The following is a 15,760-nucleotide window of genomic DNA, read 5'->3' as shown; positions in this document are numbered from 1 at the left end:
TATACATATAATAAATATATTTAAACACATTTATACATATAATAATGTGTTCAAACACATTTATATATATAATAAATATATTTAAACACATTTATACATATAATAAATATATTTAAAAACATTTATATATATAATAATGTGTTCAAACACATTTAAATATATTTAAACACATTTATATATATAATAAATATATTTAAACACATTTATACATATAATAATGTGTTCAAACACATTTAAATGTATTTAAACACATGTATGTTTAAATACATTTAAATGCGTTTAAACACATGTAAATGTAATTAGGTCTATAGGAATACACGGCTCCACAGAGCTGTGACTCTCTGTCAGCCTGGCTACAGTGCTAAAGAGAACCCTGGGGTTGTTCTTATTTTTCTCTATTACTGATGAGTAATAGGCTGCTCTGGCATTACAGAGAGCCTTTTTATATGTTTTAAGACCATCTCTCCAAACTAAGCGTGATTCTTCCAGATTGGTGGAACGCCATATGCTTTAAAGCTTTGGTGAAGTTTGCTTTAGGTCGCGGGTCTGAGGGTTCTACCAGGGAGCAAACCTCCTTTGCCTCACTGTCTTCTTCTTCAGTGGGGCTATCGAGTCTAGTGTCATTCTCAGTGAGCCTGTAGCACTATCGACAAGATGATCAATCTGGGACGGACTAAAGTTAGCACAGGAGTCCTCCGTCACATTGAGACGTGGTATTGAATCAAATGCAGAAGGAATCTCTTCTTTAAATGTAGCTACAGCACTGTCAGTTAGACATCTGGTGTAGAAACTTTTGACTAACGGTGTACACTCCGGGAGTATAAACTCAAAAGTTATGAGGTAATGGTCTGACAGAAGAGGGTTCTGTGGGAAGACCTCCAAATGCTCAATGTCAATGCCATATGCAAGAACAAGGTGGAGGGTGTGGCCAAAGCAGTGAGTGGGTTTCTGTACTCTGACAGAAGCCAATCGAGTCCAACAATGAGATAAATGCAGTACTAAGGCAATCATTATCAACATCCACATGAATATTAAAATCTCCTGCAATAATAACCTTATCAGTTTTAAGGACTAAACTTGATAAAAACTCTGAAGATTCAGATATAAATTCTGAATATGGACCTGGTGGCCGGTACAGTATAACAAATAGAATTGGCTGTAATGTTTTACAGGTTGGATGTGAAAGACTAAGAACAAGGCTTTCAAATGAGTTGTAGTTTAGTTTAGGTTTAGGATTCATTAATAGGCTTGAGTCAAAGATGGCTGCTACTCCACCTCCTCGGCCGGTGCCTCGAGGAATGTGAGTATTAATATGACTTGGAGGAGTTGATTCATTTAGGTTGACATATTCTTCATGGCTCAGCCAGGTTTCAGTAAGACACAATAAATCAATGTGATTGTCTGATATTAAATCATTTACTAATACAGCTTTAGATGACAGAGATCTAAAATTTAGGAGTCCACATTTAATTCTCCTGTTTTGTTGCACTGTTGCAGTAGTGATGTTAACCTGTATGAGGTTATTTTGGATGACTCCTTCTGGTTACTTTTGATTTAATTAATTTAAGTGGCCGTGGGACAGACACAGTCTCTATAGAGTTAAGGTTAAGGGTGGGTAACTGTATATATATATATATATATATACTCTGATTATGCTTCCTGATCTGGAAGATCTACCATCTGTTCTATCATGTGTGACGGTAGAAGATCTACCGTCACACATCCTCCATCCAATGAGGGATGAATGCTGTTTCTCTGTATATATGTGTATCTATATATATATATATATATATATATCAAATGAGACGCGCTCCATCCCAAGTGGGATGAATGCCGTCTCGACTCATCAGATCAGGCTTTCCCCAGAAAGTCCTCCAGTTATCTATGTAGCCCACATTGTTTGCTGGAAACCACCTGGACAACCAGCGGTTGAATGACGACATGCGGCTATACATGTCATCATTGATCAGATTGGGGAGAGGGCCAGAGAAAACTACGTATTGTACACTACATGAGTATTGTACACTACATGGGTATGTAGTGTACACTAAATGAGTATTGTACACTACATGGGTATTGTACACTACATGAGTATTGTACAGTACATGGGTAGTGTACACTACATGAGTATGTAGTGTACACTACATGAGTATTGTACACTACATGGGTATTGTACACTAAATGAGTAGTGTACACTACATGAGTATGTAGTGTACACTACATGGGTATTGTACACTACATGAGTATTGTACACTACATGAGTATGTATTGTACAGTACATGAGTATTGTACACTACATGAGTATTGTACAGTACATGAGTATGTATTGTACACTACATGAGTATTGTACACTAAATGAGTATGTATTGTACAGTACATGAGTATTGTACACTAAATGAGTATGTATTGTACACTACATGAGTAGTGTACACTACATGAGTATTGTACACTAAATGAGTATTGTACACTACATGAGTATGTATTGTACACTAAATGAGTATTGTACACTACATGAGTATTGTACACTACATGAGTATTGTACACTACATGAGTATGTATTGTACACTACATGAGTATTGTACACTACATGAGTATTGTACACTACATGAGTATGTATTGTACACTACATGAGTATTGTACACTACATGAGTATTGTACACTACATGAGTATTGTTCTGGAGTGGCTATGGCTGTCATATATAAATAAATGTATATTTATGTAGAAATGTGCATGTAGCTGTATCCTTTGTTCTTTTTATTGGAAAAACCTTGTTGTATGATACGTGTTATATACATAGGCATTATTATTATTAATATAAGATGTCTTTAGATTAAACCAGTCTTACAGCCAACAATCAAGTGTTTAAATATTACAACCACACAAAAAATAAGGATTGTATACTAAACGTGGTATTTGTTGTTAAATCTAAGAGCCAATCAGCTCTCTGATGTGAAGACAGCCAGGCGTTTCCCATCATGCATTGGGGCATGCGGCCACCTCGCTCTTCGCTCCTGTGAGGTCATCGATGACCACGTGTTCATGGCAACAGAGCAGGTCGGACACAAATCTACCCAGAATGCATTGTGATGAATTTGTTTCCATCAACGGCCTGTTAATGAAAAATATAACTCAACGTTTACATTTTTTATTGAAATCTCTCAAAAATAAAAGCAGAGAATTGAAATGTTCAAATGTCCTCAAAATAAAGGTTTGGATCTGAAGAAACCTCCTAAAATCCATCTGGAACCCGTAAAGGTTCTTCAAAGACCCGCAAAGCCATCTGTAGTCCAAAGTGTTTATTTGTAGTTCAACATTCATTACAAACTGTCTCTGAAGAGGCGTTCACTGACAGCTGTGAATGGTAGGACATTCCACCTTCGAAATCATTTTTGTGCCAAAATATATAAATAAAATCTGGGTTTCTTTATTGATCGGGTTCTGATCAAAGTGATTCAGAGAGGAAGCTGTTTTTTTATTGCTGCTGAACATGATCGCAGCGTTAAGGCCACTCAGGCGGAAGTCTGCTGGTCATGTGACACAAGGAGTCATTGTGCGGTCCGAGCCTCGAGTCGAGGTCTGCAGGCGTATTAGCGTCAGGAGGTAGAAGGTAAACATCAAACTTGTTTTCTTAAAATATTTAAATCTGTTAAAAAACAACGAGGCAATGAAGGCATCGCTCCTCCACCTGAGCCACAGGTCAACAGGTCAGAATCAAGAGTTTGCCGACTGAATGGTAAAATAATCAATAAAGTTAAACTGTTAAAAGTTAAACGGGTGAAGGGACCAATAAAAACACTGGAAACAGTCAAAACATTCAATAAGTATCAAACAATAAGTAATAAATCAATGAAGACGATCAATCATCTGTTCTGCTGCTAGTCAACGATGACATCACCACCTTATGTCAACTGATCACTTCATTTATCACGTCCAATCAGACGACCCGTCTCACTGACGTCCAATCAGGAGTCGTCTCTGGACTTCAGGCCGAAACGTTGACGTCCCTCAGAGCGATGGTCGTCCCGGCAGCAGGGGAGGCGGTTGCTGTGGCGACCGGCTGTGGGAAGGGGGTGAGGCAGGGGGGAGGTGAGGGGGAGGGGGAAGAGGCTAAGATGGACAGAGCAGGAACGTTCTGGTTGGTGAAGGTGGGGCTGGTCTGGTTCTGGTTGCTGGTGCCAGTCTGGAACAGGATCTGCTGTAACGTGCGTCTGAGGTTCGGATGTAGACGGCGCTGAGTCTCGTTGAAAATCTCCACAGCAACACACTTCATCACCCCGGCAACCAGGTCGTCATACAGCGGCACCGTGTACATCCTGGAGGTCTGCAGACAGAAAGTAGTTCAACCTGACTCACTAAAACCCGACTCACTAAAACCCGACTCACTAAAACCTGACTCACTAAACCCATACATTTTCCTCCTCTTATCTGGGGTCAGGTCTCGGTAGCAGTAGGCTGACAGGTTAATTCTGGGGAATCCCGAGGCGTTGCCAGAACGCGCTGGGAGATATAATCCCTCCAGCGTTCTGGGTCTTCCCAGGGGTCTCCTCCCAGTTGGGCCGGAAAACCTCCAGTGGGAGGCGACCCAGGAGGCATCCTGATTAGATGCCCGAACCACATCAGTTGACTCCTTTCGACACAAAAGAGTAAGGCCTCAACTCCAAGTTCCCTCTTATGTCCGAGCTCCTTACCCTATCTCTAAGGCTGAGTCCTAAGGAGGAACCTCATCTCCTTACCCTATCTCTAAGGCTGAGTCCTAAGGAGGAAACTCATCTCTTACCCTATCTCTAAGACTGAGTCCTAAGGAGGAACCTCATCTCCTTACCCTATCTCTAAGGCTGAGTCCTAAGGAGGAAACTCATCTCCTTACCCTATCTCTAAGGCTGAGTCCTAAGGAGGAAACTCATCTCCTTACCCTATCTCTAAGGCTGAGCCCTAAGGAGGAAACTCATCTCCTTACCCTATCTCTAAGACTGAGTCCTAAGGAGGAAACTCATCTCCTTACCCTATCTCTAAGGCTGAGTCCTAAGGAGGAAACTCATCTCCTTACCCTATCTCTAAGGCTGAGTCCTAAGGAGGAAACTCATCTCCTTACCCTATCTCTAAGGCTGAGCCCTAAGGAGGAAACTCATCTCCTTACCCTATCTCTAAGACTGAGTCCTAAGGAGGAAACTCATCTCCTTACCCTATCTCTAAGGCTGAGTCCTAAGGAGGAAACTCATCTCCTTACCCTATCTCTAAGGCTGAGTCCTAAGGAGGAAACTCATCTCCTTACCCTATCTCTAAGACTGAGTCCTCTAAGGCTGAGTCCTACAGAGGAAACTGCTGCGCAGCCCCGCCCCCTTGCAGTCAACGCGCTGGGCAGCATTAAATGTGCGGAGCAGTGAGTGCGCTCTGAGCGCGCGCTATTTTAATAAAGTATCGATACAAAAAATATGCTTAACCGTATCGTTTTGAACGTACAGGTACGGTACACCGTGCAACCCTAAGCACCGCCCACAAAAACACCTGAGGGACCCGGTCGAAAGCCTTCTCCAAGTCTTTAAAGCACATGTAGACTGGTTGGGCAAACTTCCAGGACCCCTCCAGTAGTCTTGCGAGGGTAAAGAGCTGGTCCACTGCTCCTCCAAGGGTCGGAGCCTCCTTTCCAGCACCCTGTCACAAGCTTTCCCCGGATGGCTGAGTAATGTGATACCTCGAGTTCAGCCAAGACATCCCAACAATGTCCAGCGCCTCCAGCATCTCAGGACGGATCTCATCCCCCCGGCATCTTGCCACCAAGGAGCGTTTTTGACTACCTTGGCGACCTCCACCAGGGATGTGGGTGCGGGTTAGGGTTATGCCCACTCCCACTTCTAACCCTTCTCCAGGAGCTTGGTTCCAGAGCCAGTGATGTGCAAGAAGGTCTGCCCAACTATATCTAGGCCCGGCCACCAGACTAAAACCGACTCAGTGAACCTGGACAAAACAAACTGAAGGGACATAACATACTACTGGCGAGTATAATAAGTACTACAAACTGCAGTAGAAGTACAAGCTGTGTTGTGTGTCAGTGTTCTCACATGTTTGTGGAGGAAGGCTCGGACTCGAGGCAACTCGGGGTAGAAAGAGTTCCTCACCACCATCTGCAGCCAGCGGATCTGAACTTCAGCATTCAGTCCATCAAACAGTGACGAGTAACAACCAGACAGACTGGCCATCACATCTGGACAGACATACGAGCAGAGAGACAGTGTTTGATTATCTAGTGTGGACAAATAAACAATATTTATACTATTTATGCTGCATCAATTGTGTCATATTTCATTGTTAGAACTTGTCCTCTTTGCTCTACGTTGGACGACTTGATGAGGTAGTATTAGCAGAACTAGTACCAGTACCTTGGGGCAGAGGGGACAGGTCCAGCATGCGGTCCAGGAACAGGACGATCTGAAAGGTGCTCCAGGCTGAGAGGTCAAAGGTCTCCAGGGTCTGCAGGTTGGGGGCCTTGCTGGTCCTCCACAGGTCACACAGGTCCTGGACGGGCCGGGTCAGAGCGCCCCCTGCGGACAGGTCGGGCTCAAACAGAGGAGGTCCAGACCCACTCAGCCAGCGCTCAAACTCCAGACCTGAGGCCCGCAGACAGGAAGTGATACACTTCATTTGGAATATTACTATGTAGATTACACTGAGGTACTTTATATATGTATTCTATATATATTGACTACATGTTTACCCCCCCCCCTTTGTGTCCTCACCCTCTCTCTGGGAGACAGCAGCGTCCTTCAGCTCAGGGAAATATGTCAGGAAGTAGTCGATCAGGTCCTGAGCAACAACGCTCTTAAACTTGAACTCCGAGATGTAATCCTAAAAACACACCACACAGGTTAGTATTTTATATATATATATATATATATATATATATATATATATATATGTATGTGTGTGTGTGTGTGTGTGTGTGCTTATATATATACACATAGTGTGTGTGTGTGTGTGTGTGTGTGTGTGTGTGATTATATATATACACATAGTGTGTGTGTGTGTGTGTGTGTGTGTGTGCTTATATATATACACATAGTGTGTGTGTGTGTTCTGACCCTGAGGAAGCAGTCGAACCGTCTCACATCTCCACTCAGTTGAGATAAATACGCCACGAAACAGAATCCTTTCTCGTAAGTGAAGAGATTCATCAGCGAGCTGGGGTTCACACCTTGAGACCGACAGGTTAGAGAGGACAGACAGGACACAGAGGCTCGTGTACTCACAACAACTAACAAAAGAGATCACATGACTCCTGTATTAGCTGCTCTGCACTGGCTCCCTGTAAAATCAAGAATCACATTTAAAATTCTTCTCCTCACCTACAAAGCCTTGATTGGTGATGCACCTTCATATCTTAAGGAGCTTGTAGTACCATATTGCCCCACTAGAGAGCTGCTCACTAAATGTGGGGCTACTCGTGGTTCCTAGAGTCCTAAAAAGTAGGATGGGAGCCAGAGCCTTCAGTTATCAAGCTCCTCTTTTATGGACTACCTCCTTCTGTTTCATGGATTGTGGAGGTCTGGATCGTGGTCCATGCCTACGACTCATTATTCATACATTGTCATATTCATGTAATGTGTTTATGTAACTCTGTAACTCTGTTCATCTGGTCACATGACATCTATTCATCTGTCCATCCGGGGAGAGGGATCCTCCTCTGTTGCTCTCCTGAAGGTTTCTTACTTTTTTGGGGGGGGGAGTTTTTCCTGATCTGATTTGAGGTCAAAGGTCAGGGATGTCGTATGTGTACAGATTGTAAGGGGGAGTTTGTGATTTTGGGCGATACAAAATAAACTGAATTGAAGACAGACAGGACACAGAGGACAGTTACCTGGCTCAAACTTGACCTGCAGTCTGCTAACAGGGTTGTTATCTCCAAGGAGACGCAGCTGTCTGTGTAGAGCGTCCAATCGGACGGCAGTTTCCAAACATGTGAACGCCTCACCTGCAGACGAAGGGAAAGATTATTATTAGTAGTACTCTTATCATTGACTTAAGACTTTCCTCTTTAATGGTGCTTATAGTTAGGGCTGAATCAGGTTTGCCCTGGTCCAGCCCCTTGATATGCTGCTATAGGCTTATAGGCTGCTGGGGGATGTTTTAGGATACACTGAGCACCTCTCTCCTCTTCTCTCTCCTTATGGATGAATTTACATCTCTCCATTGCACCTTATTAACTCTGCTTCCTCCCCGGAGTCGTTGTGACTTCACGTCTCAGAGGGTCCATTGGACCTGGAGGTTGTCTGATACCTGGTGAGCCGGCCTCCCATTGGCCCTGCTGATGCCCCGCCCCCCCTCCTCTCTACGTTCTGTTTCCTGGATTGGAGTTCCATTCATACATTGTCATATTCATGTAATGTGTTTATGTAACTCTGTAACTCTGTTCATCTGGTCACATGACATCTATTCATCTGTCCATCCGGGGAGAGGGATCCTCCTCTGTTGCTTTCCTGAAGGTTTCTTCACTTTTTTCCCTGTCAAAGGTTATTTTTGGGGAGTTTTTCCTGATCCGATGTGAGGTCAAAGGTCAGGGATGTCGTATGTGTACAGATTGTAAAGCCCTCTGAGGAGAGTTTGTGATTTGTGATATTGGGCTGTACAAAATAAACTGAATTGAATTGAATCAGCCTCAGTGGTAATAGTATGTGTAGTACTCCTACCATAAGTCACAGTAGTACAAGTACTCCTACCATAAGTCACAGTAGTACAAGTACTCCTACCATAGGCCTCCGTGGTGATGCGCCGCTGGGCATAGGTCGCCAGCCCCTCGCTAAGCCACATCTCCTCCCAGGTGGCGTTGGTGACGGCGTTGCCGAACCAGCCGTGAGCGATCTCGTGCACCACATCGATCAGTAGGAACTCGCTGCTCTCCAAGATGGAGGCAATGATGAAGGTGAGGCAGGGGTTCTCCATGGCCACGATGGGGAAGGAGGGGGGCAGGAACACCAGGTCACACCTGAGGGGCATTGGGGCAATTACTGACACGGTTTCAATCATCGCACCGTCAAACCTCCGGGACCCGTGACTCACCTGCCCCACAGGTACGGTCCAAACAACTCCTCGGCGACGCCCAGCCAGCGCTCCACGCTGCCCCCGAGCTTCTTTACGGCACACGACAGCAGACATGGCTCCGCCCACACGCGACTCCTGTAACAACAGAATAATAACAACAAATATGATAATACGCCGCTTAAAAAGCAAGAGCCAAAACCAACACTGCTGGGAGGAAACTGAAAGAGGGTTATGGAATCCAGATAGGAATCCAGATCAGAAACCAGAGAAGCAAGGCAAGTTTATTCATAACGCACATTTCAACAACAAGGCTTCAAAGTGCTTCACATTAAACCATAAAAGCATCAAAACATAATGCAAAAGAAAACAAGATTTAAAAACAATTAAAAACAGTCAAAAAGCTAAAATTTTAGAATTTAAAATTAAAATTTGCAGTTAAAGAATTAAAATGCAGTAGTGAGATGCAGACATTGGTTGATATCCTTGAATCTGTTCAATTAAAGACAGAAAAGTCTTCAATCTGGATTTAAAGAGCTGAGGGTTTCTGGGGCACTATGAGGGTCTCCGGGGGTTCCTAAGGGTCTCTCAGGGTCTCTGAGGGTCTCAGCAGACCTGCAGCTTTCAGGGACCTTGTTCCAGATATGTGGAGCAGAAGACCTGAACGCTGCTTCTCCATGTTTAGTTCTGACTCTTGGACCAGGAAATAGACCAGTCCCAGACCACCTGAGGGGTGAGGATTATAGTCCTGGTGATATAGTTATGTTACCCAGTCCTTGTATGGGTTATAGTCCTGGTGATATAGTTATGTTACCCAGTCCTTGTATGGGTTATAGTCCTGGTGATATAGTTATGTTACCCAGTCCTTGTATGGGTTATAGTCCTGGTGATATAGTTATGTTACCCAGTCCTTGTATGGGTTATAGTCCTGGTGATATAGTTATGTTACCCAGTCCTTGTATGGATTATAGTCCTGGTGATATAGTTATGTTACCCAGTCCTTGTATGGATTATAGTCCTGGTGATATAGTTATGTTACCCAGTCCTTGTATGGGTTATAGTCCCCTGGTGATATAGTTATGTTACCCAGTCCTTGTATGGGTTATAGTCCTGGTGATATAGTTATGTTACCCAGTCCTTGTATGGGTTATAGTCCTGGTGATATAGTTATGTTACCCAGTCCTTGTATGGGTTATAGTCCTGGTGATATAGTTATGTTACCCAGTCCTTGTATGGATTATAGTCCTGGTGATATAGTTATGTTACCCAGTCCTTGTATGGGTTATAGTCCCCTGGTGATATAGTTATGTTACCCAGTCCTTGTATGGGTTATAGTCCTGGTGATATAGTTATGTTACCCAGTCCTTGTATGGGTTATAGTCCTGGTGATATAGTTATGTTACCCAGTCCTTGTATGGGTTATAGTCCTCTGGTGATATAGTTATGTTACCCAGTCCTTGTATGGGTTATAGTCCCCTGGTGATATAGTTATGTTACCCAGTCCTTGTATGGGTTATAGTCCTGGTGATATAGTTATGTTACCCAGTCCTTGTATGGGTTATAGTCCTGGTGATATAGTTATGTTACCCAGTCCTTGTATGGGTTATAGTCCTGGTGATATAGTTATGTTACCCAGTCCTTGTATGGGTTATAGTCCCCTGGTGATATAGTTATGTTACCCAGTCCTTGTATGGATTATAGTCCTGGTGATATAGTTATGTTACCCAGTCCTTGTATGGATTATAGTCCTGGTGATATAGTTATGTTACCCAGTCCTTGTATGGATTATAGTCCTGGTGATATAGTTATGTTACCCAGTCCTTGTATGGATTATAGTCCTGGTGATATAGTTATGTTACCCAGTCCTTGTATGGATTATAGTCCTGGTGATATAGTTATGTTACCCAGTCCTTGTATGGGTTATAGTCCTGGTGATATAGTTATGTTACCCAGTCCTTGTATGGGTTATAGTCCTGGTGATATAGTTATGTTACCCAGTCCTTGTATGGGTTATAGACCTGGTGATATAGTTATGTAGATTTGTGTGTCGTCTGCATAATTATGATAACACACTTTGTTGTTTTTCATAATCTCAGCCAGTGGAAGCAGGTAGATGTTGAACAGAAGAGGCCTCAGTATTGAACCTTGGGGAACACCACATGTCATCCTAGATGTGTAATTAGCTACAGACACCCGAGAAGCAACAAGATCGGAAACCAGAGTAGGAACTAGATCAGAATCCAGAGTAGGAACTAGATCAGAATCCAGAGTAGGAACTAGATCAGAATCCAGAGTAGGAACTAGATCAGAATCCAGATCAGAAACCCGATCAGAATCCAGAGTAGGAACTAGATCAGAATCCAGAGTAGGAACTAGATCAGAATCCAGAGTAGGAACTAGATCAGAATCCAGATCAGAAACCAGATCAGAATCCAGAGTAGGAACTAGATCAGAATCCAGAGTAGGAACTAGATCAGAATCCAGAGTAGGAACTAGATCAGAATCCAGATCAGAAACCAGATCAGAATCCAGAGTAGGAACTAGATCAGAATCCAGAGTAGGAACCAGATCAGAATCCAGAGTAGGAACTAGATCAGAATCCAGAGTAGGAACTAGATCAGAATCCAGAGTAGGAACCAGATCAGAATCCAGAGTAGGAACTAGATCAGAATCCAGAGTAGGAACCAGATCAGAATCCAGAGTAGGAACTAGATCAGAATCCAGAGTAGGAACTAGATCAGAATCCAGAGTAGGAACTAGATCAGAATCCAGAGTAGGAACTAGATCAGAATCCAGAGTAGGAACCAGATCAGAATCCAGAGTAGGAACCAGATCAGAACCAGATCAGAATCCAGAGTAGGAACTAGATCAGAATCCAGAGTAGGAACTAGATCAGAATCCAGATCAGAAACCAGATCAGAATCCAGAGTAGGAACTAGATCAGAATCCAGATCAGAAACCAGATCAGAATCCAGAGTAGGAACTAGATCAGAATCCAGATCAAAATCCGGAATAGAAATCCGAGTACGAACCAGATCAGGAACCAGTAGAAACCAGATTATGAACCAGTAAGAACCAGTATGAACCAGTAAGAACCAGTAGGACTTACCGCGGGCCGACGTCGACGTGCTGCAGCTCCCCGGCCACCAAGGCCACCAGGTAGGACGGGACGGGGAGCTCCATGGAGAACTCGAAGACCCGGTCCTGTTTGGAGTACGAGCTCCGAGACGCACTCATCAGAACCGTCACTCCATCGGGAACCTGCAGACGAGAAATAACTAATACTAATTAATACTAATACTACAATACTACATTGTTTTTACATGCAAGTACATGTGTGTACATGTGTGTACATGTGTGTACATGTGAGTACATGTGAGTACATGTGAGTACATGTGTGTACATGTGTGTACATGTGAGTACATGTGTGTACATGTGTGTACATGTGAGTACATGTGTGTACATGTGAGTACATGTGAGTACATGTGTGTACATGTGTGTACATGTGTGTACATGTGTGTACATGTGTGAAAAATGTGTGTACATGTGAGTACATGTGAGTACATGTGAGTACATGTGTGTACATGTGAGTACATGTGTGTACATGTGTGTACATGTGTGTACATGTGTGAAAAATGTGTGTACATGTGTGTACATGTGAGTACATGTGAGTACATGTGTGTACATGTGAGTACATGTGAGTACATGTGAGTACATGTGTGTACATGTGTGTACATGTGAGTACATGTGTGTACATGTGTGTACATGTGTGTACATGTGAGTACATGTGTGTACATGTGTGTACATGTGTGTACATGTGTGAAAAATGTGTGTACATGTGAGTACATGTGAGTACATGTGTGTACATGTGAGTACATGTGAGTACATGTGAGTACATGTGTGTACATGTGTGTACATGTGTGTACATGTGTGTACATGTGAGTACATGTGTGTACATGTGTGTACATGTGTGTACATGTGTGTACATGTGAGTACATGTGAGTACATGTGTGTACATGTGAGTACATGTGAGTACATGTGAGTACATGTGAGTACATGTGTGTACATGTGTGTACATGTGAGTACATGTGAGTACATGTGTGTACATGTGTGTACATGTGTGTACATGTGAGTACATGTGAGTACATGTGTGTACATGTGAGTACATGTGTGTACATGTGTGTACATGTGAGTACATGTGAGTACATGTGTGTACATGTGTGTACATGTGAGTACATGTGTGTACATGTGTGTACATGTGTGTGTCCATCTACACAAATAAAGTAACAGCTGATAAATGAGCCGGCAGAGTGCTACACACTGCAGGTGTGTGTGTCAGGGGTCAGGTATCAGGTCAGAGGTCAGGTGTGTGTGTCAGAGGTCAGGTGTGTGTATCAGAGGTCAGGTATCAGGTCAGAGGTCAGGTGTGTGTCAGAGGTCGGGTGTGTGTGTATGTCAGGGGTCAGGTATCAGGTCAGAAGTCAGGTGTGTGTGTGTCAGAGGTCAGGTGTGTGTGTGTCAGAGGTCAGGTGTGTGTGTGTCAGAGGTCAGGTGTGTGTGTGTCAGAGGTCAGGTGTGTGTGTGTCAGAGGTCAGGTGTGTGTGTGTCAGAGGTCAGGTGTGTGTGTCAGAGGTCGGGTATCAGGTCAGAGGTCAGGTGTGTGTGTGTCAGGTCAGAGGTCAGGTGTGTGTGTGTCAGGTCAGAGGTCAGGTGTGTGTGTGTCAGGTCAGAGGTCAGGTGTGTGTCAGAGGTCAGGTATCAGGTCAGAGGTCAGGTGTGTGTGTGTCAGGTCAGAGGTCAGGTGTGTGTGTGTCAGGTCAGAGGTCAGGTGTGTGTGTGTCAGGTCAGGTGTGTGTCAGAGGTCAGGTATCAGGTCAGAGGTCAGGTGTGTGTCAGAGGTCAGGACTCACCCTGACCGTAGCCGTGTACGTGCTCTTGACAGCCGGCGTGTCGAAGCCGGGGAAGAAGGAGCGGTTGCACACCGAGTGACCCTGAGTGAAGACCAGCGGACGGGACTGACCACAGGTCAGCTCGGGGTCCAGCCACCAGATCTACACACAGCGAGACATTAGCACACTAATTAATGAGTCTGATCGGGGACGTGGTCTCGGGACCCCGTCGGGGACATGATAGATAGTGGTCTCCTCACTGCTGGTCCGTCCGTGGTGCTGTAGCGGACCGTGATCTGGATCAGATGACCCGGTTTTGCCGCCGGCGGCAGGCTGATGTTCAGCGAGGATCCGTAGTCTGTGAACGGGTCGACCCGGTACGTCAGGGAGATCGGCTCCTCCGGTCCGGCCCCGGGGACCTTACAGTCTATGGAGTGGATGAGGAGGGAGGGGTGGGAGTCCAGGACCAGGATGTGGACCCCAGGCTGAACCGGGACTAGGTCCAGAACCATCCAGCCGCTCATCTCCTTCACGGCAAAGTTGAGCCGCAGGTCCAGGTGGAGGTGTCGCAGCTGGAAACAGCTGAAGTTAGACGCCGAGGCCACGTCCACCAAGGGGCACCGCGGAGTCCCGGGTCCCAGACCCGGGACTGCTGAGGGCCGGCCGGAGGCCCCGACACACCGGTTCCCAGAGACCAGCAGCGATTTACGACAGCAGCACAGCGAGGTGGGACTCTGGTGGAGCTCTGCCATCGTGAGCTGGACCTGGGACTAGGCCCCGTTTAGACCTGGACCAACTGCATCCAAGACCAGCAACAAAAACAAGAGGACAGACAAGTCCAGGTCTGACTGCATTTACATCAGGTCTAAACTAGAGTCTTCAGTCAGAACCCCATTAAACCAGAGTCTCACAAAACCTGTTGGAAGCCCAAACAAACAGTAAATACTTCACTAAAACTGGGAGGGACTACGTTTAGATCCTGGTCTTAAACCAGACCGGCTAGAAGGACACTTCAATCCAGGACCGGCTTTGGCCCGGGTCCACCTGCTTCCAGACCCCAGTGAAACCAGTACACACCCCTTCTATAAGTAGCCTGGTTTGATCAGGACTTTCCTTCAAACCCAGCTGTAACGTGGACCCTGACTGAGACCCCTTATGAGGGCCAGACCACATTCAAATCCTAAATAAAGACCACTTAGGACTCTGAGCTGGAGCCCAGGACCACCTGGATCCACCTGGTTCCTACACTCGGGTTTAGAACACAGTCTCCTGATGTCTGACGACATTGAACCCGTCTGAAACCTGCACACCAGACTACATTCAGAGAACCAGAACCAGAACCAGAACCAGAACCAGAACCAGAACCCCCCTCCACGATAATAACCCGTTCACTCGTTTTCTCTGAACCGGGACCGCTCCAGACCGCCAGACCCGGTCCACTGGTGAACTGAACTAGTTCAACTGGTGCGGCTAGTTGACTAACCCGGTTAGCATTAGCACGAGCCAGACAAGACACCGACTCCTCCTGTGAACTCAGCCCGGATCCATGCACTGTGTCCCGGCCCCTGAGAGCGGGTCCTCCCGGTCGGTTCGGGATGGCTGGGGGGGAGGTGGGGGGGAGGGGGGGGGGGAGGAGGAGGAGGAGGAAGAGGAGGAGGAGGAAGAGGAAGAGCAAACAAAGAAACACAAGACAACAGAGGAGAGGAGGAGAGGAGCTGCGGACAAACAGGAAGTCACTCCGAAGACGAGTCCCCTGCGGCCGGAGGGGGCGCTGTGGAGCCGCCGCCAGGAGGTCAAAGGTCACCGGCCACTTTAATACAAACAACACTATTGAGATGAT

General features: G+C 45.3%; 1 protein-coding gene across 2 annotated transcripts; it reads right to left on the bottom strand.

The window, feature by feature from the left end:
- Positions 1-3,282: 3,282 nt before the first annotated feature.
- On the bottom strand, positions 3,283-15,531 carry rnpepl1 (arginyl aminopeptidase like 1). 2 transcript variants are annotated; one of them, XM_034548478.1, is made up of 11 exons: positions 14,181-15,531; positions 13,942-14,082; positions 12,141-12,292; positions 9,053-9,169; positions 8,743-8,978; positions 7,854-7,967; positions 7,078-7,190; positions 6,736-6,844; positions 6,379-6,606; positions 6,061-6,203; positions 3,283-4,322 (listed from the first exon to the last, which is right to left on the bottom strand). In XM_034548478.1, exons 1-11 carry the CDS (start codon positions 14,670-14,672, stop codon positions 3,984-3,986), a joined length of 2,184 nt encoding a protein of 727 aa, XP_034404369.1. In that variant the 5' UTR covers positions 14,673-15,531; the 3' UTR covers positions 3,283-3,983. The 2 variants fall into 2 exon arrangements, 1 of the variants encoding a protein (XP_034404369.1); XR_004610722.1 differs by having other exon boundaries at positions 4,216-4,322; positions 5,694-6,203.
- Between the last annotated feature and the right edge of the window lie 229 nt (positions 15,532-15,760).

Source organism: Cyclopterus lumpus, chromosome 13 (genome assembly GCF_009769545.1).
Source record: "Cyclopterus lumpus isolate fCycLum1 chromosome 13, fCycLum1.pri, whole genome shotgun sequence".
Classification (NCBI taxonomy): domain Eukaryota; kingdom Metazoa; phylum Chordata; class Actinopteri; order Perciformes; family Cyclopteridae; genus Cyclopterus; species Cyclopterus lumpus.
The sequence above is the reverse complement of the archived record's forward strand: the minus strand, read 5'-3'. Positions and strand labels throughout refer to the sequence as shown.